Genomic DNA, 26,698 nt, shown 5'->3' with positions numbered 1-26,698 from the left:
TGTCCAATTTTAACCAAATTGAACAGACTTTGATGTTTCAATGATACTAAGTTCCTGGAGATTAAGAGATAAGATCCTGAGTTTATGTGCAGTTAATATGGGGATTCCTAATTCTTCATGTGTGAGATCTTTCATGTTACAATTTTTCGTGGAAATAACTGCTGTATTTTCATGCTCAACAAGGAGTCAAAAAGCCAATCAAGTGTTAGGATTTAGCAAGAAAAGATCAGAGTGCAAAGGAGTAGGAGAAAAAATAGCATTGTGCCACAGTCCATTAGTGCTTCTTTCTCTTGGGTACTAGGCTATGCAGCTCTTCTCCTCAGGCATTAAAAAAAAAAAATAAAAAAAATTAGAAAAACAGCATGAGCAATTATTTTATTGAATCCATTCACGCTTTTAATGGACAGCTGTGTAGACATGATATTATCATCCTAGAAGACAGAGCTAAGGGAGGATATGGCAAAAGTCAGTGAAGTGTCTTGGAGGGGGAATAGAAGCGTACAGTTCATGGATTCTTTTTGTGCAAGAAGTAGGGGACATTAAAGTAGTCCTAAAGAAGAAGATAGATTCAAAGCAAAATAGAAAATAATGTTCTTTATTGTATGCTATAGGACTCCTTGCTGCAGCGTGGTTCCTCAGAGTTTGTGGGGCTTCAATGGGATGTTAGTGCAGGTTCATGGCAGAGAAAGATCTGCTGAGGTTAATTCATGTTTAGCAACATCCTCTGCCCCAAAAAGTCTTTGATTTATGGTTGAGGGTGGGCAGTGCCTTAGGTACCATCTGTGTTCCTGCTTCCCAAGAGCTGTAGGATATTAGCAGCGATACTCAGGCCCGTCCTTTCCCCTCAGCCTGTGGGGGCTGTTCTTAACTCAAACAGCAGTCTGCGGACAGGAGAGATTTCTTGCTTGTGGCTGTGTCAGAGGAAAAGCAGAGAAAGCCCGGTCCTTATCTGTATGGCTTTTCTGGTGGGTTCACCATCCAGTACATATCTGTGGCAGGTTCCAAATCAGCCCCAGTGCCTTCTCCCTGGTTGTTCAGCCAGCTGGTATGGAATGGACGCAGCAAGAAGGCTGGGGCGAGGAGCTGCAGGCAAAAGTAGTGAGCTGTGAGTGCGGGATGCAGAAAGGTGGGGAATTAACAGAAGGAGGGATCTGTGCTTGTAGGTTAGGAAAAAAGGGTGGGTTTTGTATGGAATGAGCAGCTGTTTGTCAGTCACAGAGTAGCTTTGGACTTTTACACTGAGGCTTAGAAAGCCAATACAGAAAGGGTACAGTGAAAATCTGAAATTTTACAAAGCACTTGTCAGGGAGGTACTGCCTTGAGGAAGTCTTATAACTTGTCCAGAAGGATTTGAGTTTCTGACTTTTCTCTTCCAGCTGTGTTTTTTCTTGATGGCAAGGTACAGAATGACAGGCATTTTCCAAATGCTGTAGTGATTCTTAAACTTCAGTTCCTTGCGGCAGAAAAGAGAAGCCATTTCCTTCGCAGACATCACCTCTTCTAAATAACATGCTCACTTTACATGCTGAGCAGTCACTGGACTAGGGGTGTATCCAGAGGTTTATTTTCCTGTGTTAATCAAGGAAAAATGGATGTGCTTTTTAGTAGATGTTTCCTTTACAAGATGCAGTAATTGGTGTTTCACTTGCTGAGTGTTTAAACTCTGTAGCCAATATGAAGCAGATACAACCTCTTTCTCGTGGCCAGCTGTGCAAGTTGCTATGGGAACTCGGTGGGGACTGTCTGCAGATTACTGCTCTGGGGACCACACCTGGTTTATTTGCATTCAATTTAAGTTGGGGAAAATTCAAAAGAAGAAAAGAGGAGTGTAGACTCGCTGGTAGGCAGGCAAAAAAGGGCTTGTCATTTTGTGGCTGTCACATTGGATGGAAAAGATGCTCGTATTCACGCTTCTTGCAGGCTCATGCAGGGCTCTGAATTTTGTAGCCTTTTTTCATTCATTTCACCAGTTTTCTGAAGCTTGTTGGAAATGAAATGTCACAGTGGATTTTTTTATTATTGTTATTGCCTCTGACTTAGCAAATTCTCTGGGATTTGACTAACTTTCTCTGCATTTTTAATGAGTAATCTCTCTGTGATGGTGAGGGACTGTGAAAGCAATGTGGAATGCAGGTCCTTCTTTTAAAATGGCATGTTAGATCAACTGAGTGCAGTATTAAAATGTCAGTGCAATATTGAGTGTTGCTGGAGAGCTTAGCTTGAGGGTTTTCTTCTGAATACTGAATTGCTCTTCTTTCAGTGGTGACTGACTTCCTAAGAAGGCTGGGGAGTGATTTTCATTCAAGTCAGCAGCAGTGGTCAGTTGGTAGCTCTTGGGCTGTTTGTGGCTGGATTTTTGGGGATGGCAGTATCCTGCCACTTCAAGGCTTTACTCTTTTTTTTGCTCGTTAATTCTCAGTACAGCAACTTGTCTTTTGACAAAGACTGGACAAAAGTGATGAAAACAACGCTGTATGCTAACTTGTTCTTTATGTTATTTCTTCCACTGGGTTGGCACTGTCGTGGTACCTTTCTGCAGGAAAACAGAACATGTAAACTTTTCAGAACAGTAGGCTTAAAAGCCTTGAGAAATCTGAGATCGCTGGATTTTTATTAAAAAAATAATATAAACATATTGTATATACTGTATATGTGTTCTATATAAAACACAAAATATCCATAAATAAAAAGTATGTATGTTTTTATATCAACTATGTATATATATGTGTGTGTATGTATGTATATGAAAAATTCTGAGGGTTAGTGTGTGGTTGCTTGTAAACGGCTTCAGTTCTGATCTGTTGTTAATGTCACCAATGCTGTGGTGTCCCTTGAGAAATCCAGTTTTCAGCCTGGCTTGATGCTCTAGATCAGCCTACAGTGTTTTTATATAGAGATCTCTGACGTTTATGAGGTGTAGTTGTTTAATTTCTGTAGATTGGCCTACTGTGACATTTTAGGGTTATTAGTAGTTATTTTAAATTTTTATGTGGACAGTTCCTTGAATTTGGGGTTTAGTGCTCTAAGCTGGGTCTGCTAAACTACTTACTGGTATAATTGTAACTGTTATTCTGCTGCTGCTTTTGTTAGTCAACAATTCCTCATTTTCTTTACTTTCAAAACCTTTCAATTCTAGTGCCTTCCTCAATGCATCTGATGAAAATAAGTGATTCTGTAGTTAAGTTTTACGGTGCAGGAATCACATTTCCATTTTTGAGCATGGAAATGGCCTGTGTGAGACCAGAAATCAGAGTATTCTCCAGAGTGGCATTGGAGGGGTGTGTGCATATCTAAGTGTACTTAATTGATACAAGTTGTCAGCACTAGGGCTGAGAGTCGGTGTCCCTAAGAGGAAATATATAGTTGCTGTGAGATTTTAATTTCTTCTGTTTGCCACACAATTTGCGTGACAGAATTCATAAGATAGATGTGTAACATAGGAGTGGAGAAAAGCTGTAGACAGTGACTAAGTTTTAAAGCAATATTCCTGCTGAAACTGTCTTCCCCATTTATTTGTTTCTGCATCCTTGCTGCCTTTGTGTTTCACCAGGGTAAACATTTCTCCTCTTGAATTAAAAACCAGATTTGGGCTAGTACTTCTCCTTGGAGTACTTTTAAGACAGACCAATTCTCTTGTGTAGTTGTGTAAGAAGTAGCAATGCTGCCTTTTGCCTCAGCATTCCTGGCCCATGGTTGTGGTACTGCAGGGCCCTAAATTAAGCATCCAGGTTTTAATTTTTGATTTCTCTGTTTTTAAAAAAAAAAAAAAAGCATATATGAGACTTGTGTTTTATTGAAAAATGGGCAATTAAGAATTTAAGTATCTGGATATCACTTTTGAAAATTTTTATTTAGGCCTTTTGACCAGTTTTTTTCTATTGTCTTCTTTTACTCTGTAATTTTTAATTAGTGTTTTTTTTTTTTTTTTTTTTGTTTGTTTTTTTTAAGATTCTGCTAGCAGTTCCAGTCAAAATGGGTTACAGAAAGTGAGGCAGTGTGGAAAAGTTTGCCTCTTCTCTGATTTGCTGGAGAAATAAGCAAGACATTCCTGTCTTCAATGGTGTGTCCGTGGGCCTGCAAATAAAGGGTGTGTGTCTTCCCAGCAAATCCTCTGCAAACACAGCCTCAGGTGTCAGTCATGCTGCCTGCCCTTCAGCATTGCTTCTAGAAAACCCCTTCCTGTGGTTATTTCCTGTGAAAGCTGACCAATACCTTTTCTGCTTTAGCACAGCATAGGTGCTAAAATGGGCAAAACCAGGCTTGTGAACATCTCCTGGAAAAGCTCATATAAGTCATGCTTTATATGTGCAGTTATGCTGTGGTTTTCACTTTCTGCTGTTGTTACATTATTGTAAATTAAAGACCCAAGTACCCAAGCACTGAGTATATATATATTTTTTTTCTGGCTCATAGCAAATACAGTGTTATATACTGAGCAGCCAGAATGATAGATACTTGGATACCTGTGCTGATGGATGGAATCAGTGTCTGCAGTGTGAATAACTCTGTTTCTTTCTTCAGATCTTGCATCTGGCAATTTTTTGTTCAATTTGTAACATACAAAGCAGCTTGTCTGGAATTTGGCCTTTTCCTCTTTTGAGATCAAATAATTTAAGCTTCAGAAAGAAGCATTCTCATGACATGTCTTGTGGTTCCTACAGGTGTTAATAGTGTCTGGATCAGTGTGCTGAGGGCATTAAAGCAATATCCTTCCTTGGATTTGAGATAGTTATTAAGGAAGAGAGAGCGAAAGCAGTTCCTGCAAAGCGTGGGCACAACAGCATTCATGCAATGACATTCATACGGTGAACTGCAGAGGTTTTGCATGTGCTTTTTGCTGTTAATTTGTTTGTCAAACACTCTAATGAGCTAACTAGAGCTGAATACTGTCAGGGCTGTTGATATTGATGAATCAAGTTGGCTCCAGCAGGACTCATTGTAAGCGTAAACCCGTGACTTTGATTTATGTATTTTGAGAGTGACCTGTAGTGTAGTTAATGACAAGTGGTGCGGAGGCTCTGGGATTTGAGCAGCGCTGTGTGGTTAAGTCATACACTGTGAATTAGTCTCTTCTTTGTAGAGCCCCTGCTCATCAAGCCACACTAGTAATTGCTGCTTTGGCAAAGTGGAGAACAGGGAAATAGGGTGTTTGCATAAGGCATTACGTTTTGATTTACAAGTGAGTTTGAAAATAACCTTTTTAAGCTTTGAGGTCCTGTCCCTGTTGTGTGAGTGGATACAGGGAGGCAAAATTAATGCTTTTGGAATGCACACACAGTGATGCTTCCAGAGTGTAATAGTTCATATGGCTGCAAAAGCAAATATTTCTGTTCAATATTTGAGCTTGGCATAAGTGCTCTTCACATGTCAAGGCAAGTCAATTGTGTTTTGATTTGCATATTAGATAATATTTATTTTTCTGAAATATGTGGTATTTTTAGTATGAATTGCAATAACAATTTGCAACTACCTGTATTTGTGCCACCTTGTTGGTTGATGTTTTGGTAGTATAAACTGCATTTACCTTTCCCATTTAATGTGTGGACAATTTCTGTAGCATGTGAGGAGGACACGTTCCCACAAACATCATTTGTGGGAACAAATGACCCCACTTTAGGTCCAGGAGGTACATGTGGATTGGCTGGTGTTCCTTGCCAGAGGAAATTCGGGGTCACCCCTTCATCATGGGGCTGGTGCCTGATGGTGCTCTAGGTTCTCCAGCTGCCCCAAGATGCAGCATCCATAAAAGCCTGCAAGCTTTTCATGTGGTTGTTTCTGGGTTTTGTTTGTTTGTTTAGAGGAGGGGAGAGTTGGGGAGGAGGGGGAAGTAATATGGCCTTAATTTATTTTTTTTCCCACTCAGTACTACTACAACATAGATCTACATCCTTAAATTGTCACTTTTTTCCTGATTCTCAGAAATGTTGAAGTTGTACTGATCTTGTTCTCCAACCCTCCCTTGTGTTTTGTTCACACAACTTCACATCAGTCTTCTTTTCAGACTTTATTTTGTCCTGCAGTCCTTTTTTGAAAAGCAAAGTGAGGCATGCAAACCCTGTAAAAGTAATAAAATACAAGAGTTGTTAACTAATAGGCAATATACATCTACCCAAGGTGTTCAATACCTGTCAGCGTGAAGTGGCAAAACAGTAATTTTAAAGGAGAATGAGACCCACATAAGTGGACAAAAATTCAAAACATTTTGTGTTTCCCATACAATAGTCACATTTTAGGACATTTTTGCGTGTGTGTTTTAAAAACAAATCCTGCTTAAGTTTGTGTATTACTTTTCGTATACAAGTTTACCAGAACAATGACTATGTAATGGTATTAAACCATACCTGAAGTGTGGTGGAATCAGCATGATTTGTTCATTTTCTATGCTAACTTCAAGTTAAATTGGAAGGAGGTGAATGCCCTGAAGACAATAAAATGTGCTAATGTGCAACAGCTCTGCGGCAGGTGGAACGTGGTAGTTAAACAACACAAATTGGTTCTCGAAGGTGTGACACTTGGGGTTGCTTTTTGAATTAAGTTCCTGGAGTTAGTGCTTATGATGCATGTAAATAAACAAAAACCACTCAAAACAGCATGAAAGGGAAAAAGTCTCAAGCCGTTATGAAATAGTCATGAAGACTGTGAAAACATAATGAGTGGAACACGAGAGCTTAATTCGGGAGATGTAAAGACCTAATGCTTGCTGCTCTTCAAAATATTCCATCATTTCTAAGTAAACATTATGACAATAACGTTTACTTAGACAACAAGGGTTGTCTGCACTGAATTTCTATCCTTTGCTATTGAAAAGAAAACATTCAACAGGATGAAAAAAACACTTTTATGTAAATATAATATGGATGCTTTCTTATATGCCATGGCTTGTAGGCAGTAAGGGTAGGGGAAAAGTGATCAGATGATGCCCCTGAATGACAGAATTAGCTGTGAGTTTCAAATAAGGCCGTTTGCTTGTGGAAATTTTAATTCTTTGATTTTTGTATAAGGGTATTTATTTTATTTTCCCTCATCGTATCACTGCCCCCCTTTTTGCTTCCCTCCTCATGTGGTGGTATTGTAAATTTGTCATGAACACAGTTTTCTTTCTATTAAAAAAAAGACTTAATCCATGGTAGTTGCTACCTTCTGTGGAGAAAAAAAAAGTTGAGGCGTAAAAAACCAAACCCACAAACAACCCCTTTTATATTAATGTATCAGGTGCTTACAAGTGTCCGCTGTCCTGCACTGATAAGATAAATTAGCATTCCTGCTTAGCTCTCCACATGCTTAATTTCCTTCAAAAATATACACAAAGGAATTTTGAAAGGCATTATGTGTGGTTGAAAGTTATAAGGATAGTTATGATTTGAGTTTGTGAGAAGTAAAATTAGATGTAGACTAAAATTCCAATTCATAGCAATTGCCTAATGACTGGTAATTCTAAACCAGGGCAATTTTATTTGACTTTTCCAGACAACTGCTCTTTTTGGCTTTGAGAGCAAACTTACCAATTTTCAGATAAAATCAATTCTGTTAGCCACAGTCAAAGGTAGTGGCTAAAATTAGAGTTAGCTTGCTGCCCTAGCTATGAACAGGCTGCTGTCTGTCTGTAATTACTCTAAGAGGATTGTGCCAACTTTAGTAACAGTTTATTTTGTTGAAGTATGTGATTTTTACAATTATTTTAGTAGCGCATTGGAGTTCTGTTTCTGGAAATTTTTGTTAGGTTTCATTCAGCTTGTGAGATGGAGACTTGGAAATGTCTTGAGTTAAAATGTACCTTCAAGGTGGAATGTCCTAGGCATTGATACACTAATGAAGGCAATGTGCTAATGCTGTGGTTAATACTGCATTTCCTTTCCTTGTATTTTGTATTCCATTTGTACGTATTCCTTTGCACTTCACTCCAAGTGCACTGTTTAAAAGGGAAATAATGAGTTGGCTCATTGGGTAATCCCATCAGAAAGTGCGGCCCTGAAGTTTGCAAAGGTCATGCTTGTCACTGAGCTGGATAGGGGCAGAAATGTCTTACCTGTCGTGGAGGGCGTGTAGTAAATGACATTTTAGTAATATGTGGAAACACATCCATATAAAAAAACCACAAGGGTTGCATAGTCTACAGGTAAAAATTATGTTCTCTTTCCAAAAACGTAGTTATGGAATCAGATATTGTCATTATAACTGAACAAAGAAAGTGACATATTCGTGGGACAGACTGCAAAGGGAAGACATTCATTTGAAATGGTACGGTGTGGAAAATACATAAAAAGTGACCAAAAAAAAAAAAAAAAAAAAAAAAAAAGGTGAATGGGGTAGAAAGAGTCTCCTGAGATGCTATCTGCAGGTTCCAAAGTGTTTGGCTAAAGAAAATCTGCCTTTGTCATACATGGCTCTGGGAAAAATCATTAATGTAAAAACTGTAGAATTGGCTGAAGGGGAGAGACATTTTTTGAGATATCTGTAGTCTCATGGGATGTGGAGAGCTTTTTACTTATCACAAGGTGCAACATTTTCTCTTCTGAGAGGTGCCTTTGGAGAAAAAATGAAACCGTGAGCAAAGCCCAGAGTGCTGTTTTTCTTAACCACGAGTACCAGAATTGTGTCCTTGGTTAAGGGCATTAAGTAACTTTTAATAAGCAGCCATAAAGAAGAGAATGGGCAGTGTTGTGGCAGAACCTAAAGAGTGCGTTAAACTAATGTATTCCACCACTGGTTTTGGAGCGGAATGATAGGCATTCCTGTTCCTCCGCAGACATTTTCCTTCTCTGCTACAGCAGAGATTAAAAGACTGGCAGTGGTAAGTTTAAACAAACAAACACAAAAAAACCAGAGCGAAACAAAAAGTGGAAATGTTCATGGCCAGGCTGGATGGGGCTTTGAGCAACCTGGTCTAGTGAAAGGTGTCCCTGCCCAGGGCAGCGGGTTGGAGCTTTGTGATCATTAAGGTCCCTTCCAACCCAGACCATTCTATGATTCTGTGAGCTTAGATAAAAGGTAAGATAATAAAATTGTCAAAGAATGAAGTGCAGGAAACCATTTGGTCTGGATTTTTTGCGGTGTTCGATTTTGGTTGGGTGGTTGGTTTGGGGTGGGTTTTTGTTTATTTGTCCCCATTTTTTTTTGGCCAGCAGTTAAGTTGGCAGGTCAACACATAATTTTTTATTCTAGCTAGGCTGTTAGTGGATGTTCCAGCTGCAGTGAAGATTTGTGTAGGGGTTGATGTTTGCGAGGCAGATGAGCCATGGCCGCGCGGTGCCCGACTCTAACGGTCGCTTCCTGCGCGCCCGGAGCTGCACCTGCGGTGTTCCACCAGCCCAGCGCAGCCCGGCGTGAGCACAGCACTGCTGTCCTGCTCTGCCGCCGCCTCAGCTCAGACACCTGCTTCGTGAAGCTTCTTACACCACTGGTGTCCAGGCTCTTCCGAGGAATTAAACGGATTATCTCCCGGTGCACTCCAGAAGCATGAGCACGAGTGAAGTTTACTGAAGGTCTGTGAACCACGGAGATGTGCCTCAGAGGTCTCAGTGGGACACGTGAATGAGTAGAAAACCAGGTTGGAAAGAAGGTGTTAGGAAAACCTATTCAGCACGTGCAGTTGTTTCCCTGTGGTAGGGAGCACCTTCTCCCTCTCTTCTTGCAATCTTTTTCAAGTGTAGATCACTCATGTTAAATATATAGCTGGGAACATCTTGTGTTAAGTAGAGATATGAACCTGAACAGAAGAAGAGGTCAAGCGTGGAAATAAATTCTAGTCAGTACTGGATGATTGAGAAGTCCCTTTTCTCTCACTCCCTCTTGTTTGGAGAGGTGGTGCTTGAATTCACTTCAGAAATGAGAAGAAGAAAAGTACAGCTAGGGTATTTTTAAAGGAAAAAAAAAAAAAAAAAGAGAAAAACAACTTACTCTTTAAATTCACATTAGTACCTGGAAGTGGGTGGCTCAACCCTATAATCATCTACATCATCATATTACCTTTTCTTGATCAGAATATGGAGTAATAAATTTTGTGTTGACCACATCACACTTGAAATTTTGTATAAATGTTCTTGCTGTTTAGGACACGAGTGTTTGAGTGGCAAAGAAACTATTCGAAATGGTTTAATAGAGCCTCAGTTAGTCCACTTACTTACTTTTCCAAAAGTGGACCACTTTCGGAAAAGAAGATTGATTTCTCCACAGACCAAAGCCTCTTCTCAGTTCTCCAGTGCTCCAGCACACTTTGTGGTCAGAGCAGGAAGCGTGTTCTGGTTATCACCGAGTGGTTCAAAGATGCAACGTGGGTGTGACGTGCCCCTTTCAAAAACCATAGCTCTGCAACAAGCTTTCTTTAGCCATGTTGTGTACGTGTTTGAAGGGATTAGTAATAGATTTTTTGGGTTTTTTTCTTGGAAGTCATTGGAAAGCAAAAGACTAAATCTATTTTGATTTCACTCGGGATAGATTAATGGGTGTCAAATGTTACACAATACTTGACATATCCACTGCTGTTAAGTTGGCCGTGGCAAAGGGATTACCCGATAATGAATCACCAAGCTCTTTAGCTGTTTAAAGGGAATCGTGCCACTTCCTTGCCCTGGTAGGACTCTCTTCCCTGCCTGGGACCTTGCTGAGACAGTGCGTGTTTGGATGTGGAAAACTCCACGCAGATGCGCAAGCACCGTTTTGACAGCTTTGTGTTCAGCTTCTACCTTGCTAATTGTTTTCGTGGGATTATTTGGATTGTGTGGAAAGCTTTTTCCAAATCCCCTTTATTACTGATGTTATTGTTGCCAGCAGGAATAAGATTAAAGGTGCTTAAGTCTGTAGAGTTGTTTCTAATTTGTACGTGTCATTTCAGTGGCATTTGAACAGAACTCTGTCTCTTCCCCTCCCTGATCCCCTGTGGTACTGTGCTTGAGTTAGGGCTGAGAAGCCAAGCTATTGGAAGAAAATTCATTTTGTTCCCTAATTATTATGCTGGCACTCGGGAGATAATTTTTCCCTTCATGCACTGCCAATTAATATGCAAATGAGCTGATAAATATTTATACCGTGATTTAAATTATGCAGGGAGCGCTTTCAGTGTACTCTGCAAATGAATTGTTCATGGACTTCAAAGTGCTGGCTGCTGTGCTAACGAGAGGAGATTTGCATAAGGCCCTAATCAGGCGCATACTGATTAAGCTTCATTATGGAAACTGCCAGCTGCAATCTTTGTTTCTATTTTATTACAAAAAGGGGAACTTTTCACGCTTCAGTCGCCTTGACAATGTCAGACACAGCTAGCAGGAGAGACTAAAACTCCGCACGGCAACTGAAGTTTCCCTGTTCAGTTGAAGATTGCTATGGTGTAACTGAAGTTGTATTTCTCCCCCCACCTCCCCACTCCCTTTCATGTTCAGTCAGAGCAGTAGTGTAGATTTGATAGAAATTGCCATTCTCCCGTTCCTTGGACTGTCTGAACCTGTAGAGGATACCACAGCAATGCTGGACTGCAGCGACTACGTTCTAGGTGGGTACCAGCTCAGCTCTTTCTTACGGACACCGAGGCTGGGAGATTGACTATGCATAGCGGCTTAATCACATATGCAGAAGGTATTTGTGGGGCTGAAGCTCTCCAGTGAATCGGCAGCAAGTGGCTGCCTGCTAGATGGATAGCTCGATCTGTACCAGGGAAATACATGCTTTGGTTGGTTTGTTTGTTTGTTTTCCTCTTTTCCCTCGCTCCAGGAGAATTCCTTTCCTCTGCACAGACTTGGGGGATATTAATACAGACCTTTTGCTTTTAGGATTTCAGTCTGAGAAGCATTTGCCTTCTAACACCGGACTTGACTTGCGTATCTGTGTGTTACGAATTTTAAAGCATTAAAATGAATGAGAGGGAGCCTAAGTGCTGAAGGAATGTAGTAACTGTATTGAGCCATTCCACAACAGAATGTATGTTATGCCTGTGTATTTTTAATATAGCGAGGTTCTTCGTGTGTAATAGAAAATAAGGGGGAGTGCACAGTGGTTGCCATTGATACGGTTGCAAGCTGTGCTTAAGGTTACTGGGATAATATATTTCCTGCGCTGAGATTCCATCAGGACTGCAGAACAGACATGCCATAATTCCTTCTTCATGTCTTTTAAAGTTATTTATAGTAATGGGTCATCACAGTTTTGCAATAGGTTTTATTTATTTTCAAGGTTTTTCCCCCCTGAAGCTCAATGTGTGTATGCGTGTGTGTGTGTGTGTGTGTATATATATATATATAATTATTATTATTATTATTTTCATTCCATCGTATAAGTTCGTGTAAGAACTTATATCTCTAAGTAAAAGAATATATTTTGGGATGGGAAATTTTAAAGCAGATGTTTGAGTATGTTTGTTTCTGAATATGATGTGGTTTTTGAAAATTAATTTCTAAATATTTCTTGTCATGTTTTCACTCACATTAAACTTTGCTTTTTCCATACACATAAATGAGTCATTTTTGCTGGTGCAAATGGAGTATTAGGCAGTTCCACTTTAATGGGTGAAAGGAAACAGGTAATGGTATATACCATGTTAAGATCTTCTTTGCTTTGCCGGCTGTGTACAGTCCTTACAACGCTTCAGGTCGGTCTGGTGTCCACTGCTTCTTTCTCCTGAATGCCTTTGGAAATGTTCCTGAGGGTGTGTGAAAGGCTGGCACAGCACTGCCTGGTGACACCTCAACCCTGCTAGCAGAGTAGCAGCGTGGAATGTATTCACTCCTGAGAGTTTGATTTCAATCATGCACCTGCTGCTTTCGATCCTTCCTTCTGGGGAGTTTGTTTTTAGATAATGTTGGCAGAAGTTGTAGCCCAGGGCCTTTATTTAAAACCCAAGGAAGATCTAAAGGAAGAAAAAAATGGTGAAGGCATTAAGGTTTGGGGTTTTTTTAGCCCACTTCATTTGTTTATTCTTTTAAGTTTGAAGCAGAAATTATACAAGCACGTACAAACCAAGTAGCCTTTTTATTCGGCACAGAATGAATCGGTAGGTTGAGTGTCCCGCGGATATGAGCCTGTTTTGCTGGTAGCAGTTTTGTGCTTCAGATGGATGTCATACCATTTGCAATGGAAATAGCGGCATTGTTCTTGATGCTTTACATGCAGAAGGCCCACAGATTGAACAAGAAATAGTCAGCCGGTGGAATAATGGATGCTATCCTTCGCTTGAACCTGAGCACTACCAGAAAGATGTTTCTTCCAACTTGCTGCTTTTTTCAATAGCAATATTCAAGGTCTTTGTTAAGGATGGATCTTCACAATAAAATATTCTTCATTTACCCAAGCTTTTGGTAGTTAAGTAAACTTTGTGTGTGTGTCTAGTATTAAGAAACCTATTCTAGAAGGATTTGTTTTGCAGCATAGCCTGACAGGAAAACGTGTCCTGGCTTGCTTTTTGGAAAGAAGTCTGTACGGTTATAACTTTGTGTGAGCAAACTTGTTCATCTTGTAGGAAGGCTTCTTGCATGAGCTTCCTCGTGGGATGGAACAGTGCTTGAGTTCAGTGCACAGGACCCCCTCTGGATTTAGTTTGCTTTGCTTATTCTATCATTAGTATCCTGCACCTTGGCTCTGATACTTCAATTCCTGCAACAAACTAGCAACAGGAGGCCCTCTGTTGTTTTTCTAGTGTGAATTTTCTGAAGTGGTTCAGCAAATGGATTCCATGTTTCTGAGAGACAGCCTTCTCAGCCTGTGCTCTTCCCTTTTGTGGTCAGTTGTGTCTTGAGTTCAAGCTGTTCTACTCTGGGCTTAAAAATTACATCCTGTGTCCAATAGCTTATTGAGTTAGCCTGGTTTCCACAACCAAATGCATTTGACTTGTAAGAACTCTTCTTATTTTTTCTGTTGGATGAGGACTCCTCGTGTTTGTGTCCAAAGCAAAGGACTCCCATTCGATGGTCTCTAAAGTGAAATTTCGGTAGCCATCTGTGTGTAAAGGGATGCACTAATGGTGCTTTCAAATGCATCTTGCCTATAATCACTCTAAACAAGTGTGCTGCTGCCACAACAATAAACTCAAGGTATGTGCAATGTCTACATAGAAACACAGAAACACTGACTCTCTCAGCAGAGAGGGCCAAGTCAAGAGCAGACATTTCTGTATGGTCGGTGGAACCCATGTTCTCTTTCTAGAGTGTGAATCATGCTGTCCAAATGTGGAAGATGACAAAATAAAGAGCCTGGAAACAATAGGTTCTGTACCTATAACCTTAGCAGAGCTCTGTTTTCCAAGTTGTCCAAGACTGTAGCTTTAATGAGCTAAGCAGAGGTTGTGAAAAATGGGGCAAAACTTGGTGGACCAACAGCACTCAGCTGCAAACTTCCTCCTTATTCCCTCCCTCTTTCAGAAAGCAGTTTAACACATCTGCCTTTATACCAAGGGTAACATTGATAGTCCAGAACTCTTTTTACACGTGGCTGAACTTTGAAAGATTTAAGAATAGGCATAGGAACATTCTGAGAAGAGTTGAGGCTCTGGAGAGGTTGTGTTAACTTTTCAGGGGAAGTTTTGTAGTTGTTACAGTCCTCTGGATTTTCAAGGCTCTGTTGGGTTCAACTGCCGCAGTTGTTTGTGTGGAAAATTATATTAGTTTTAAACATATTGATCACGGAATCATAGAATGATTTGGTTTGGAAGGGACCGTAAAGATTATCCAGTTTCAACCCTCCAATCCCCCTGCCATGGGCAGGGATACCTTGCTCTAGATCAGATTGCTCAGAACCCCATCCAGACTGGCCTTAAAAACATCCAGGCTGGAGTATCCACCGCATATCAGGCCAACCTGTTCCGGCGTCTCACCACCCTCACAGTAAGAACTTCTTTCTAATATCCAGTCCAAACTTACCCTCTTTCAATTTAAAGCCATTCTCCCCTGTCACTACATGCCCTTCTAAAAATTCCCTCTCCAGCTCTCTTGCAGGCTCCTTTAGGCAGTGGGAGGCGGCTGTAAAGCCTTCATGGAGCCTTCTCCAGGCTCTAGAACCCCAGCTCTCTCAGCCTTTCCCCATAGCTGAGGTGCTGCAGCCCTCTGACCACCTTGGTGGCCTCTGAACTCACTCCAACAGGTCCCTGTCTTTCCTGTGCACTGGCAGTAATAGGTGATGGTGCGTGGCAATAGTCCATCTTCTCATCCTCAGCTTTCGATGGAGTGCCAAGCACTGAGGTGCCTGAGCATTCCTGCAGCTGTCTGGGGAAAAGATGCAGCACAGTTAATGCTGCTCCTGTATTCTTCTTCAGCCTATTGGTATTTTGGAAATCACTGCTTTGATGAAAGTACGTGACAGAGGTAACCTTTTAAGCACCTAGCAAGAGAATATCCTGGAGTAAAGGGTTCATTTTAAGCTCATTGAACTTGCTTTTAGCTCATTATGGGAATGGAAGAGTGTGCTCAAGGATTTGCTTACACTTCATTTTATGAGCTGTTCTGTCTTGAGATTCTTTTTGTAATTTTGGTTTGTGATAATGTGGCACACTGGGGTCGGTGGCAAGGAATGAGGAGGTAATAAGCTGGAAGGCTGATGCTGTACACAGAACATCTGTATAGATTCCTATATAAGGAAACTATATTCTCTGTCTGCCATCTGGAGAGGCCCTCTGCATTGCACTGTATTCAGCTGACAGGCTTTGAAACCAGGAACAGACTTTTCAATGCATTCGTCCAGAGGGAGAAAGAAAAGGAATTATTTTATTTGTATGGTTTTGCATTAATGTAAGGAAATATAAAATAACTTAGTGACATTCCAGTAAAATAGAAATGCAGTATTAGGAAAATGGCATCCATTTAATTATAATGACTGAATTTCCTTTCTTTTGTTGGGGTGGGGCAGGGGGAACAAACACAAGAATAATGTAGGCCATGATGGTCAGACTTAATGTTTTTGAATCTTGGTGTAATCATTGTTCCTTCTTCCCCCCTCCTTTTTTTCCTTTGACTTTCATTGTATTGAAAATGAAGTTCCTACCTATCATTGCCCTCCAGCATGCTGTCTTTTATTCCCTTAATACCACGTTTTCACATATGGGAATAATGTCATAGAAAATTTTGAAATAATATTTACCTGGAAGATTCAGTATTGTGTTCTGGTTTTGGTTCTTTTTTTTTTGTGTGTGTGTTATTATCTGAATTAGGGTGAAGTACGTAACAAATTTCTGCTGTTCTGTACTTCCCTTGAACAAAAAGGTATGAATAGATTTGGGGATTTTTTGCTGTTTTGTTTTATCTTTCTTTCTGTTTTAATGCAGACTCAAGAATGAACAATCCGTCAGAAACCAGTAAACCATCGATGGAGAGTGGGGACGGGAACACAGGTAAGAAATGATCAATTGGTGCACATATTTTCTGGTGGAATTGAATGGATATTAAAAGCAAAATTTCTTTACCCATTTAATGAGATTTTAAAAACCCACAAAACCAAACAAATAAAAAACCTGTACCCTTTGATTTTAGAGACCGGGGAATGCTTTTGGCATTAACCCTCCTGCATACAGGGCATTATTCATACCTACTTTATTGGAGTGCCATCCACACTTTTTGTATGATTTCCCTTCCCTACTTTTTCTATCTATAATATTCCTGATACTACTGAAACTCTGGTGGCACTAGCTCTCCACAAATAGTCTTGTTTTTTCCTGGCAGAGCATACCCTTGGCACTTCTAACTTCATGGTTTATTTTTGGGTTGAAATCATCCCTGGCAGATGTGGGCCACTGCATGATCTTGTTTCCCTTTTAGATTTTATTCAAGATGTCACAACAGTTCTCAAGAACAAGTCAAATGGACAAAGCAAAATATATATATTTTTTTTTTTTAAATGCTAGCCAGCTTTTCTGTAATTTCTTAGTGTGTTAGAACAGAACCTTGAAATTTGGTGGGGAAGAACAGATTTTGTGTCAGGGCCAATCTGCCATTTGGCACACTCTTAAGATGTGACCAAATTCTAAGCCATTGAAGAAGCTTGTTGAGCTACTATAAATTAATCATGCTATCTCATGCTTTAATTCCTTTCTGGAGGTAATATAATGCTCATTCTGAAAGCAGGAGAAATGGCAGTTCTAAATGGAAAGTGAGTAGTTTAACCTAGCTCAGAATAGTGTTTGGAAAGAGAAGAATTCTGATGAGAGGGAGCTTGTTGCTTGGAGAGAAATCTTGTTACTTGGTATGAAGAAAGCAAGTTTTCTTCTTTATGATTTCATAATAAGAGTTTTATTTTAAACTCTGGAGTTATGATGAAATTAAAACTATTTAATTATCTGAGAGGCTGGATATTTTCTGGCAATATATGGGTTCATTCAAAAAGAATTCTGCCTGCTTATTAGTGTGTGTTTTGTTGCTGGCGTCTCAGGTTTTATAACTGTCTTTGTATTTTTAATGGGAGAGGTATCAATTCTTTTTCTGCACAATAAGTGTTTTATTATTTATTTAATGGTTTAAGATTATATAAAATATTATTTCAAAAACATATGGGCCACAGATATTTCATGATCATAAACAGCATCAAGGGAACAATGGTTTTAAATATCCCTGTGGACTCCTTGTAGCTGGAGGATGTGTGTAAACTTGTGAGAAAATTCAGATTTCCTCCCCTGTGTGACCACAGTTCCCTGCATGTGCTTTCTCCTGAGCTCATACCCAACACACTTCTCTCAGTGCAACTTTAGCAGTTTCACCTCAGCCGAGTGGTAAGGAGGAGGATTTGTTTTATTCAAAAGTAATCAGTCAATTATCACAGGAGCATTGCATCTGCTTCTGCAGAGCTCAATTCTCGCAGGCAAATATTTCATCCTTGTGAAGGTGGGGGTCATGACATCAAATGGATGGACTGTAAAGCTGCATGTAGGTCCTTTCATGTTAAAAGGGGATACAATCACTGTTTTTTTATACTTTAACATTAAAGTCAGTTATTACAAAAGTTTGACTCTGACTGGTGTTTAAAACTTTTGGAATATTGCCTCTTTATCTTAAATGTTTCCAGTCTTTTCTTCCAGTTTTGTATCCTGATTTTTAAATTATATGAGCTAAAGTAATCTAGAATTTTTGAGGACACTCTGTTCTGCAGTCATTGCTTTGTTTTAAAATGTAGTGCTCATAAACCACTGGAGATAGTGATTGATGGCATTTGGAATGTTCTTTGGGAGCTCAAGCATCAGTTGTATTAGTCAACTTGGCAGATGTTAGGCTCTGAAAGGAATACTCACAGAATGTAATTTTAGGCTTCTGATCGGGGTACTTAGATTATGGTTCTGGGCTCAGTGCATACTTGAGTGAAAAGAAGTCAGCTTTCAGCTCGGATGCTGAGGAACTGGAAGTGCCATTGATTTTCTGTCAGTGCCTGTGCTCCCCAGATAATGCGTGATGATGATTTTTATAAACACTCAGACTTCTTATTTTTGTAACTTTCTCTAACTGTCTGCTTTCCAGTGACATTTGTAAATCACTTGAGTCCGCTGTGTAAACACTAATAGTCTATCTTTTAAACTTCAGTGGATGCGTCTTTGGGTCATTCCTGTTTTAAACTGTAGTGAGACAATACGACTTGAAAATGTTAAGAGAAATTACTGTGGAGCGTGAATTTACATTTGGCAGAGCTGGTGTTCTCAGGAAAAAAACCACAACAGTTACCACTGGTTAGAGATGACAACATCAGTAGTTATTTGAGCTATCAGCTAAATGTCATGGAAGTTAGCAAACTTGGGGTTTTTATTTTGAGCTCCGACTATTTCGGAAACATCGTGAAGTTCCCTAAATGTATTGGTCATAATACAGTGCCTGGAATTATGTTAGGACTTTAATTTTTTTGTGCTAACTGGACTTCCCTTTTAAGCATCTGAAAAACCAACACATATTTCAGAGCAATTAAAAACAGCAACCAAATACAGAAGCTATTGGATGGCTGTTTTCTTCAGAACATGTATTGACAAACTGGTCATCAGTATTGCAGAGTTAGAGAAATCTTCTCCAGGCTTCAGTTGTGAACAGACAGTCTAGTTAGTATCTGCTGAGGAAAGGAGAAGAAGAATATCTTACACTAGAGCTCTTTTGCTCTCCTTTTTATAGGCAGCGTAAAATTTTCCAAAATATCTCAACCTTTTTGTTTGTTTATTGCATCCTCTCTTGTAAGAGCTGTATGAATGCTGAACTGTGGAAGCCAGGGTTATAATGACTGTGGAAACTGTCCTATTATGACACTTGTTTACATAGCAGCAAAATAATAGTTATTGTAAATGTAGTGTTTAGGAGGATTATAAGGATACTTGTTTGCATTGCTTCATTTCCAAAGACTGGTTTTCCAGTTTCCATCAGAAGGAAGTCTGTAGGAGAGAGACCATGAACCGTCCTTCAACTGCTAAAATCAGGCAATTATCAATGCTGAACTTGTTACTAGGAAATGTGGATAGGGAAACAACAATTTTTGAGTATTGGGGGTATCTCTCTGTCTTTCAGCAAAGGGAAGCAGAGAGAGTGACCTGGGGAAATGTGATGGTGGAGCTGGGGGATGTCCCCCAGAGCACAGTGCAGATACCCACTCGAGCTGGTTTTGAAATCTTCCTTCTTGGCCGCCTTCACTTCTTGAATTCTTTCTTGCATCGTACTCCATATTTCCCCTGGAGTTCCTCACTCCTCTTCCTTTTTAATGCAGTTTGCAAACTCTTGCTGGTCTGATGATTATAATCTGGAATTCTGAGAGTAAGTTGTTCTCCTGACTGGAGGTGCAATGTTACCTTGCCTATCTGCTTTGTCACGCCTTTACCCTCTGCAGGTACAATTCCAAAATGCCATAAAATAATCTGTGTTCAGTATCTATTGTTCTGTTGCTTTCCCTGGAGTGGCACTGTATTAGTCTTCATCCAAAACAACTCTGTGAAGTAGCTGAGCACATGGCTGAATTCATGCCAGAATTTAAACATGCTTAGGTTACATTGGACCTCGACTGTAAGGGTGAAATTTCATCCCATGGCTTGCTGGGGGTGGAGCACCCAAACCAAAACAAACTACTGGTGAGCTACCAGAAGGGGCAGGACAGGGAGAATGGGGCTGGAACCAAGGAGAATGGAGAGTTCCCACTATTTTGGGGCTGGTTTTGGTGTTGGCAAACTCTCGCAGTTATGGAAGTTGGGATAAAGATGCAAAATACAGTAATACCCTGGACTGTTTAAAATCACAATACGTGTGATTGTATCTGCCATGTCTGTTAATCATCACAGGGTTTTGTATTTAACTCCTACCTTGAGCAAAAGTGGCATTCTAGTCCTTTGGTGTCCTTACAATGTGCTGACCTTCTGCTTCTGACAGCTCCATTTTCCAGTTTCTCTTCAGATTTCTTGGATTCCATGAGGGTGGTGCCACATCCTTCTGAGCACCTTAAAAGCAAGGCCTCTCATATGCTGGACTCACTTCCTTTTCCTTTCTCTTCTTCAAAAGACATAGGCATCCTGTGATAAATACAAGCAGCCAGGATAGCATGCCTTCCAAAATTAAGGTTGCATCCAGAGGGGAAGAGACACTGGGCTTCCAAACCCCAAAGAAAGTTTAAGATGCCAGTAGTAGAGCAGACAGTAAACAGGTGTGATGTGGATTTTTTCACCCTGAGTTTGGTTTTGGGAGGCCTGGGGAGAGGGAGTTGATGTCTTTCAAGACTGAATTTAAAGAAAATGTTGTTTTCTCTCAGTGCCTGCCTTAAATTGTGTTTTGGGAGCCATGAAGATTTTAAGCTCAGTCTTAGAGCTTGCTTTGTTCTAAACTATCACCTAGGAGGCTTGTTTCGGATTTCCATATTAAGAGTCAGCAGAACTGCTAACTGGGGTATTTCTTCTGCACACCTGAGCAGTAGTGCTCTTTTAATATGGTATCGTGATTTTTTGAGGCTCTTTTTGGAAGATAGTTGACTAAAACAGCTTCACCTATTTACCTAAGGTGAGGTCTGCAGCTGGTTCTCCCAGAAACAGATAATTTTTTTTAACCCCCACAAGTTTCCTATTGGAATGAGGAGTATTTGCCCTCCAGTAGGTTTTCTTATCTGTATGTTTTTCACTCCCTGACCATTGAAAACTAATTCAAGACCTTTGCTTAAATGAGGAGGTGGTAGGTTGTTTCCTTTGACTTACGGTAGCTATTTGTCAGGAATTACTTTATTTTTCATTCCCTTTGTATTTCTGCATGGTGAGAATTCTGAAGTTTACTGGAAAGAATGAAGATAGATGAAATTTCTTCTGTTTTTTTCCAGAAGACTTTCTTATATACCATTCTTTGGAGAAAGGCAACCGAGTTGCATTCCTTCCAGAGCAATTCAGACCAGTGAGAATCCCTGCATTCACTTTGAATTGGAATTTTAGACTCATAAAGCAGAACAATTAGATGCAGTTTAAAACTGGAATATTTTTATCACATTTGTGGATCTTTGGCTGCGTGTATGTCTCTTAAGTTTGTAAACCTTGGCCCAAAGCATGGAATTGAAAACTTGGGAGTCGACCACATCTTCCCACACAGAGCCCCCACCAAAAATGCATCAAAGGGCCACCTTAGGTGTACTTAACTTGGGTGGTTGAAAGCTTGATGTTATTTCAGTATTTAGTTGAACAGTGGCTCAGTCTTTGGAAATGTTACCTGTGTACGCTGTTTGTAGGTCAAAATAGCAGTTTAAGATATTGGACAGTCTATTTTACTAATCACATTTTATGCCTGCTTGCTTTTGCAGATGTTTCCAAGGAATAGCAACCACCTGTTGTTCTTCAACAACTGTGACTTTTGCTCAGTAGATAAGCTAGGTTTTTATGGCAAAGACTGTAGATGATGGAAGGAATTTTGAAGTCGGAGTTACTCTGTGCACCTGCCCATAGGCGCTGAACAAAATCTGATTGTCATGACAAGTAAACATGCAAGTCTAAAGCTGGTTTTGCTTCATTTCAGTCACGCAATTTTGAAGATTGCATCATCTATTCTAGAAATTCCCTGCAGCCTAACACAGTTGGAGTCTCCCTTCCTGTTATTAGCCGCTGTGGGTCGTAACAAAACAAAAAAAACACTTGTTTTTTTTTCTTTTCCTTTTTCTTCTCACACCCAGATTATTTTGGGATAATTGGGGGGTTTTCATGTCTTCCAAGCAATTTAAGAAAACACTGCAAAAATATAGGAAAATAACCAGGTTTTAGTTATATGAGAGTAAGTGAAAGCAGAAGGAAGCCCAGGTAGTTATCTTACCTAATGAGACCCCTGAACAAACTTTAACAGAAATGTAGAGGCGTCATTTCTGGAAAGAGTAAAACTGTGGCCCGTAACTGCTGTGTATACATGGGACTTCTGTTTTCATCAAGTGTTACTTTACCTGTCTTTAAGGAAAGGTGGCTTTTATCTGAACCTTGCTGTTGGCACTTTCTGAACTTGAAGTTAGTCTTCAGCTACTGGAGAGAGGATACATGGAGGATGGAAACACAGTTTAATCACAGCAGCAAACACACATTTGATTCTCAAACTGTGTAGGGAGAGATGGGATAGTAGTGTACATAGAAACACAGGTCATAGAATTATTTAGGCTGGAGAAGACCTTTAAGATCATCAAACCCAACTGTTAAAGTTGCCAAGTCTCCCATTAAACCATGTCCCTAACTGCCACATCTGCACATCTTTTAAATATCTATCAGAATAGATGATGGAAGCTAAGGAAAATATCATGTTGGTTTTGTTCAGTTGAGAACTGCACTATTACCGAAGCCTCGACTCTGCTTCCCACCCCACTTTCACTGAAAAAAATGCAATTCTTGTTACTCTCAGAGCTTTTTTTTTTTTTTTTACTATATAATGTTGAGAGAGTAGCAGGAAAGTTGGAGCGTTAATTCTTATTCCACTTACAAAAAGCAGTAATTAACAGTTTTCAACACGCCTCTTTCTGCAGGCACGCAAACGAATGGCCTGGACTTTCAAAAGCAGCCTGTGCCTGTCGGAGGAGCAATCTCTACAGCCCAGGCCCAGGCCTTCCTTGGGCACCTTCATCAGGTAAGAGAAGAGACATTTCAAACAGAGGAGACTCAGGCAGCTGTGAACCCAGCTGCCCTGGTGTGTTCCATGTTCGTCTTTCTGTGAATGATGGCGAGTCATTTATCAGACGGTGAATATGGGTATACACCCCCTGGTTAAAGAGCCTGCATGGGAAAAACTCCTAATTGTGGCACTCACTTCATTGCATTAGGCTGCAGAGCGTGTCAAGACCTCTTTGGGAGAGCTACAAATCACATTTCTGGGAACTTGAGAATGCCTAAATGTGGTGTATTTTTGAGTAGGTTTTTTGCTTGTTTGTTTTGTTGTTGCTGTTGTTTGAACCTTCATAGCGATACCACGCTGAAAGGCAAGACAAAATTAAAATTTTTTAGGAAAGGATTGTATTGGCCCAATGGCTGCCAAGGTTCAAAAACTGTCAGTATCTGGTTAAAAACACTCCACTCTTACAGATTTAACTAGAAAGAAAGTTGATTGTACTTACTAAGCATATATGGCTTGTGAGGTTTTCTTTTTTTACAAAAAAGTTATTTCAGTGGCCTGTTTGTCAGATGATATTCAGACTTCTAATACTGTCCCTCTGTTCTGCTGCTGCTGTGTTTAGGGAATCAAAGCTGAACTTCAGATGCAGGCTGAAGCAAAATGGGGCATCCCTAGGTGAAGAGAAGTATAAGGGGCATTTTTTTGTAGTTTTTTTATCTGTTCGCACTTGATGTATGAAAACAAATGTCCTAATTTCTTTCCCTTCCTCTGCACCAAGTTAAACTTTAAAATACTGTACCTAATTGGATGACCTTGAATGTTTGAGGTCTGAGGTTGCACAGTTATTGTGGTATAATTGAAGTACTGAAGCTTTTATGCCCTCTTTCAAGAGCTCTGAACTGTCGTTTTATTGTATGGAACATTCCACACGTCTTGTCACATAATTGCAATTTTCCTAGCAGATTGGTTTATATAGGACCTAGGGAGTGCCGCTGTTTGAATTTGATGAACCAATAGGCTGCTGTAGGCTGCCTTTATGTGGGGAGAAGCTGACTAGTTTTTATGGCTTGCCAGTGTGTGTTTAACAGATACAGCCGTTCTGCAGAATTCTGTGTGTTTGTTTTAGTCTTCATTTTGTCATATAGATTGACCCAGGACAGTAATTGGGTTTTGCACAGTGCTTTATCCTGCTTAGGAAATTTATTTATTTAAACAGTTGTCAGGATCTTTATAACTTCATGTTTGATAAAGTGTGATTCATTTCCTGAAACTGGTTCAAAGGAAAATCTCGGGTATTCTTTTATTCACCTGCAGGTGTGTGGGAATCTATTGTCAAACTGTCCTCTGCTGGTGGGGCTGCTGTTAGTGGGGTATTATTCAACCTTTACACACAATGCTTTGCTCTAGACTAATGCAAAATACTTGGCTGTAGCAGCATTCAGGTACAGTTTAATTTCTAATTTGGAAATGTTGGCTGTGTGGTGAAAGGGACATCCAAATTGCATTCACAGAGATTTTCAGGAATATGCTGGCTGTACCTAAGCGATATGCATTTGTAGTCTTTTTTTATGTGGTGTTTGTGTAATTTTAAAGTATTATTTTGAGTATATCATTTGGATGGCAGGGTGGTGTTATTTAGGCTATTCTCTGCTGTTAGTCCGTGGTAGAAGCACAAATTACATCAATTGTGTCAAACTGTATTTTGATTCTGATGAGGAGGGGCTTTTCTGGGAGTGTTTGCTTAGATGTAGATCATGCTTAGTATGTTCTAGTACCTTCATCTAAAGCAGTAGGAAGTATTTCCAAGGTAACTCTTCCAGGGTTGCCTGTTCAAAATATTCAGTTGCTAATTTCACGCACTACAGTTTTTCCTGTGCTTGAAAATATGTGGACTTTGTGGGGGGGTGGTCCTCCATCTAGAGGCAAGAGTGCTACATTTTGCTTTGCTTTAGTGTATCCTTACATGTCACCTGGTTTTCAAATGAGCAGTGCTTTTCAAACATGGCCAGAGATGGAATTCTCTGCAGGCTGTTACTCTGACCTTTGAAAGTGTTGGTAATTAATTACAGAGCATTCCTTCTTTATAACTAGGGGTGCCAGTAGAAACAAGGCGAGACTGATTCAAATGGGTTTCAGTAAATGAAAATAAAGCATTTTTTGTGCAGAGGAAATCCTTATTAGAGATAAAAAAACACTCCAAAAATCTCACTTTCTGAAGCATCCGTTACTTCTTGCTGCTCGCCCTCAAGACCATCTTTGGGACTGTTAATTACAAACACTGAATTCAAGTTTTAAGTATACCTAAATCAATACAGCCTTTGTGAAGTGTCTCTGGTCCTCTGTGTTGAGATCTTCTTTTCGGTGGCTGAGGGCTGCAAGTACTTGAATGGGTTAATTTGAGGGAGAGTGGTTATGCTCTGAGTTCTGTGCTGTGCACGTGCTTGCTCGTATCAGAAAGCTGGTGAGTGCAGGCTTGGGGTAAGATCCATTCTGAAATGGGAGTACGATGATGATGATGAGTAGAGCTTAATGCCCTGCCCTGAAACTGAGATTTTTCCAGCAGGAATAGGACTAGTTGGCCTGTCCACCCCAATATGCTCTATTTCAGCTCCATCCATGGTAATATCTTCATCCTTAGGCAGGGATACCTTCAGTAAGAGGTAGATAAACAACATCGTGAAAGAGTCTTACAGATCTGTTTCAGCCTGGAATACAGCCCCTATTCCACTGATTCAGGTGTTAGAGGGGCATGCACTGTTCTTGGGGGAGTTTTTGTTGGGACACGGGTGGGGAGATTGTTCTTTTTTACATTATTAGTTTTCTGTGGATTCTACATTATTTCATTTCCATTTTTGCACTGTTGTAGGTCCAGCTCGCTGGAACAAGTTTACAGGCTGCTGCTCAGTCCTTAAATGTACAGGTAAAGACAGTTACCTTCTGCTGTCATCCTTCTCTCATCCTGAACAGCATCAGTAGAGATAGTTCTTAACCTATGATACGTTACTCAGTTTTTTCAGTCTGACTGGTTTTGCAAGTGATAGGTATGAAGGAATAACACTTTTACAACTGTGAATCAGGTTCAGGATTTGTAAGCATTCAGGCTCTGGGGTTGTTTAAAACATGGAGTGACCATGACTTAATGCTGAATTTTAGTCAGGTGTGGTGTCATGAAGACCTTAAAACTCCAGGAATATTTCATATTCTTCTATTTATTAGCTTGCTTTAAACACACAGTGAGCATTACTTTGGAATTTGTCCTTACTGAACTGAATACAGGAATATAATGTAGCGTTAACTGTGTAGTGTGGCTAGTTTAGACTGCTTGTGTAAATAACACAGAGTGATTTCAAAGTCAGAGTAATTGTTGTTTAATAATGTACGTGAGACAACAAAGCTTTCGAACTTTCCTATGATGCCGAACACTTCAGTTTATCTGTTAACATTCTACTTCCTCTCTGTACTGTATTAAGGGGCAAGGGATGCAGTTTTATTGAAAACTGGTTTCAGTATTGCTTGTTATTAAAGAATGTAGGTAGTGCATTACATGAAATGCAATAGAATGTGGACCCACTTATACATAATAACAATTTGGAAAGAAGAGGAGGTATAGTGACCTTCCTTTCTAGGAGGAAGGAGGCAGAAAATTGCCTTGGTTGCCATGGTAAACTTCCATCCCTGAGAGAGATGTTGGCAAACAGGCTGTATCTCCAGTGCAGAATGTTTACAGTCCTGCG

The 26,698-nt window shown here is 40.0% G+C and overlaps 1 protein-coding gene across 8 annotated transcripts in view; it reads left to right on the top strand.

Annotated features, from left to right (window-relative positions):
* Positions 1 to 26,698, top strand: part of POU2F1 (POU class 2 homeobox 1) — a 102,505-nt gene that overhangs the window by 43,508 nt on the left and 32,299 nt on the right. For 5 of the 8 annotated variants that reach the window (XM_058419264.1, XM_058419263.1, XM_058419261.1 and 2 more), the window contains exons 2-4: positions 16,238 to 16,303; positions 22,882 to 22,982; positions 25,831 to 25,884. In XM_058419264.1, the coding sequence (XP_058275247.1) occupies positions 16,238 to 16,303; positions 22,882 to 22,982; positions 25,831 to 25,884 (221 nt within the window). Of the gene's footprint in view, positions 1 to 11,387; positions 11,486 to 16,237; positions 16,304 to 22,881; positions 22,983 to 25,830; positions 25,885 to 26,698 lie in introns of those variants that run through there. The other 3 variants (XM_058419266.1, XM_058419265.1, XM_040056897.2) reach the window with 2 other exon arrangements.

This window comes from Hirundo rustica, chromosome 2 (assembly GCF_015227805.2).
Source record: "Hirundo rustica isolate bHirRus1 chromosome 2, bHirRus1.pri.v3, whole genome shotgun sequence".
NCBI classification, from domain to species: domain Eukaryota; kingdom Metazoa; phylum Chordata; class Aves; order Passeriformes; family Hirundinidae; genus Hirundo; species Hirundo rustica.
This window is presented reverse-complemented; position numbering and strand designations above follow the sequence as displayed.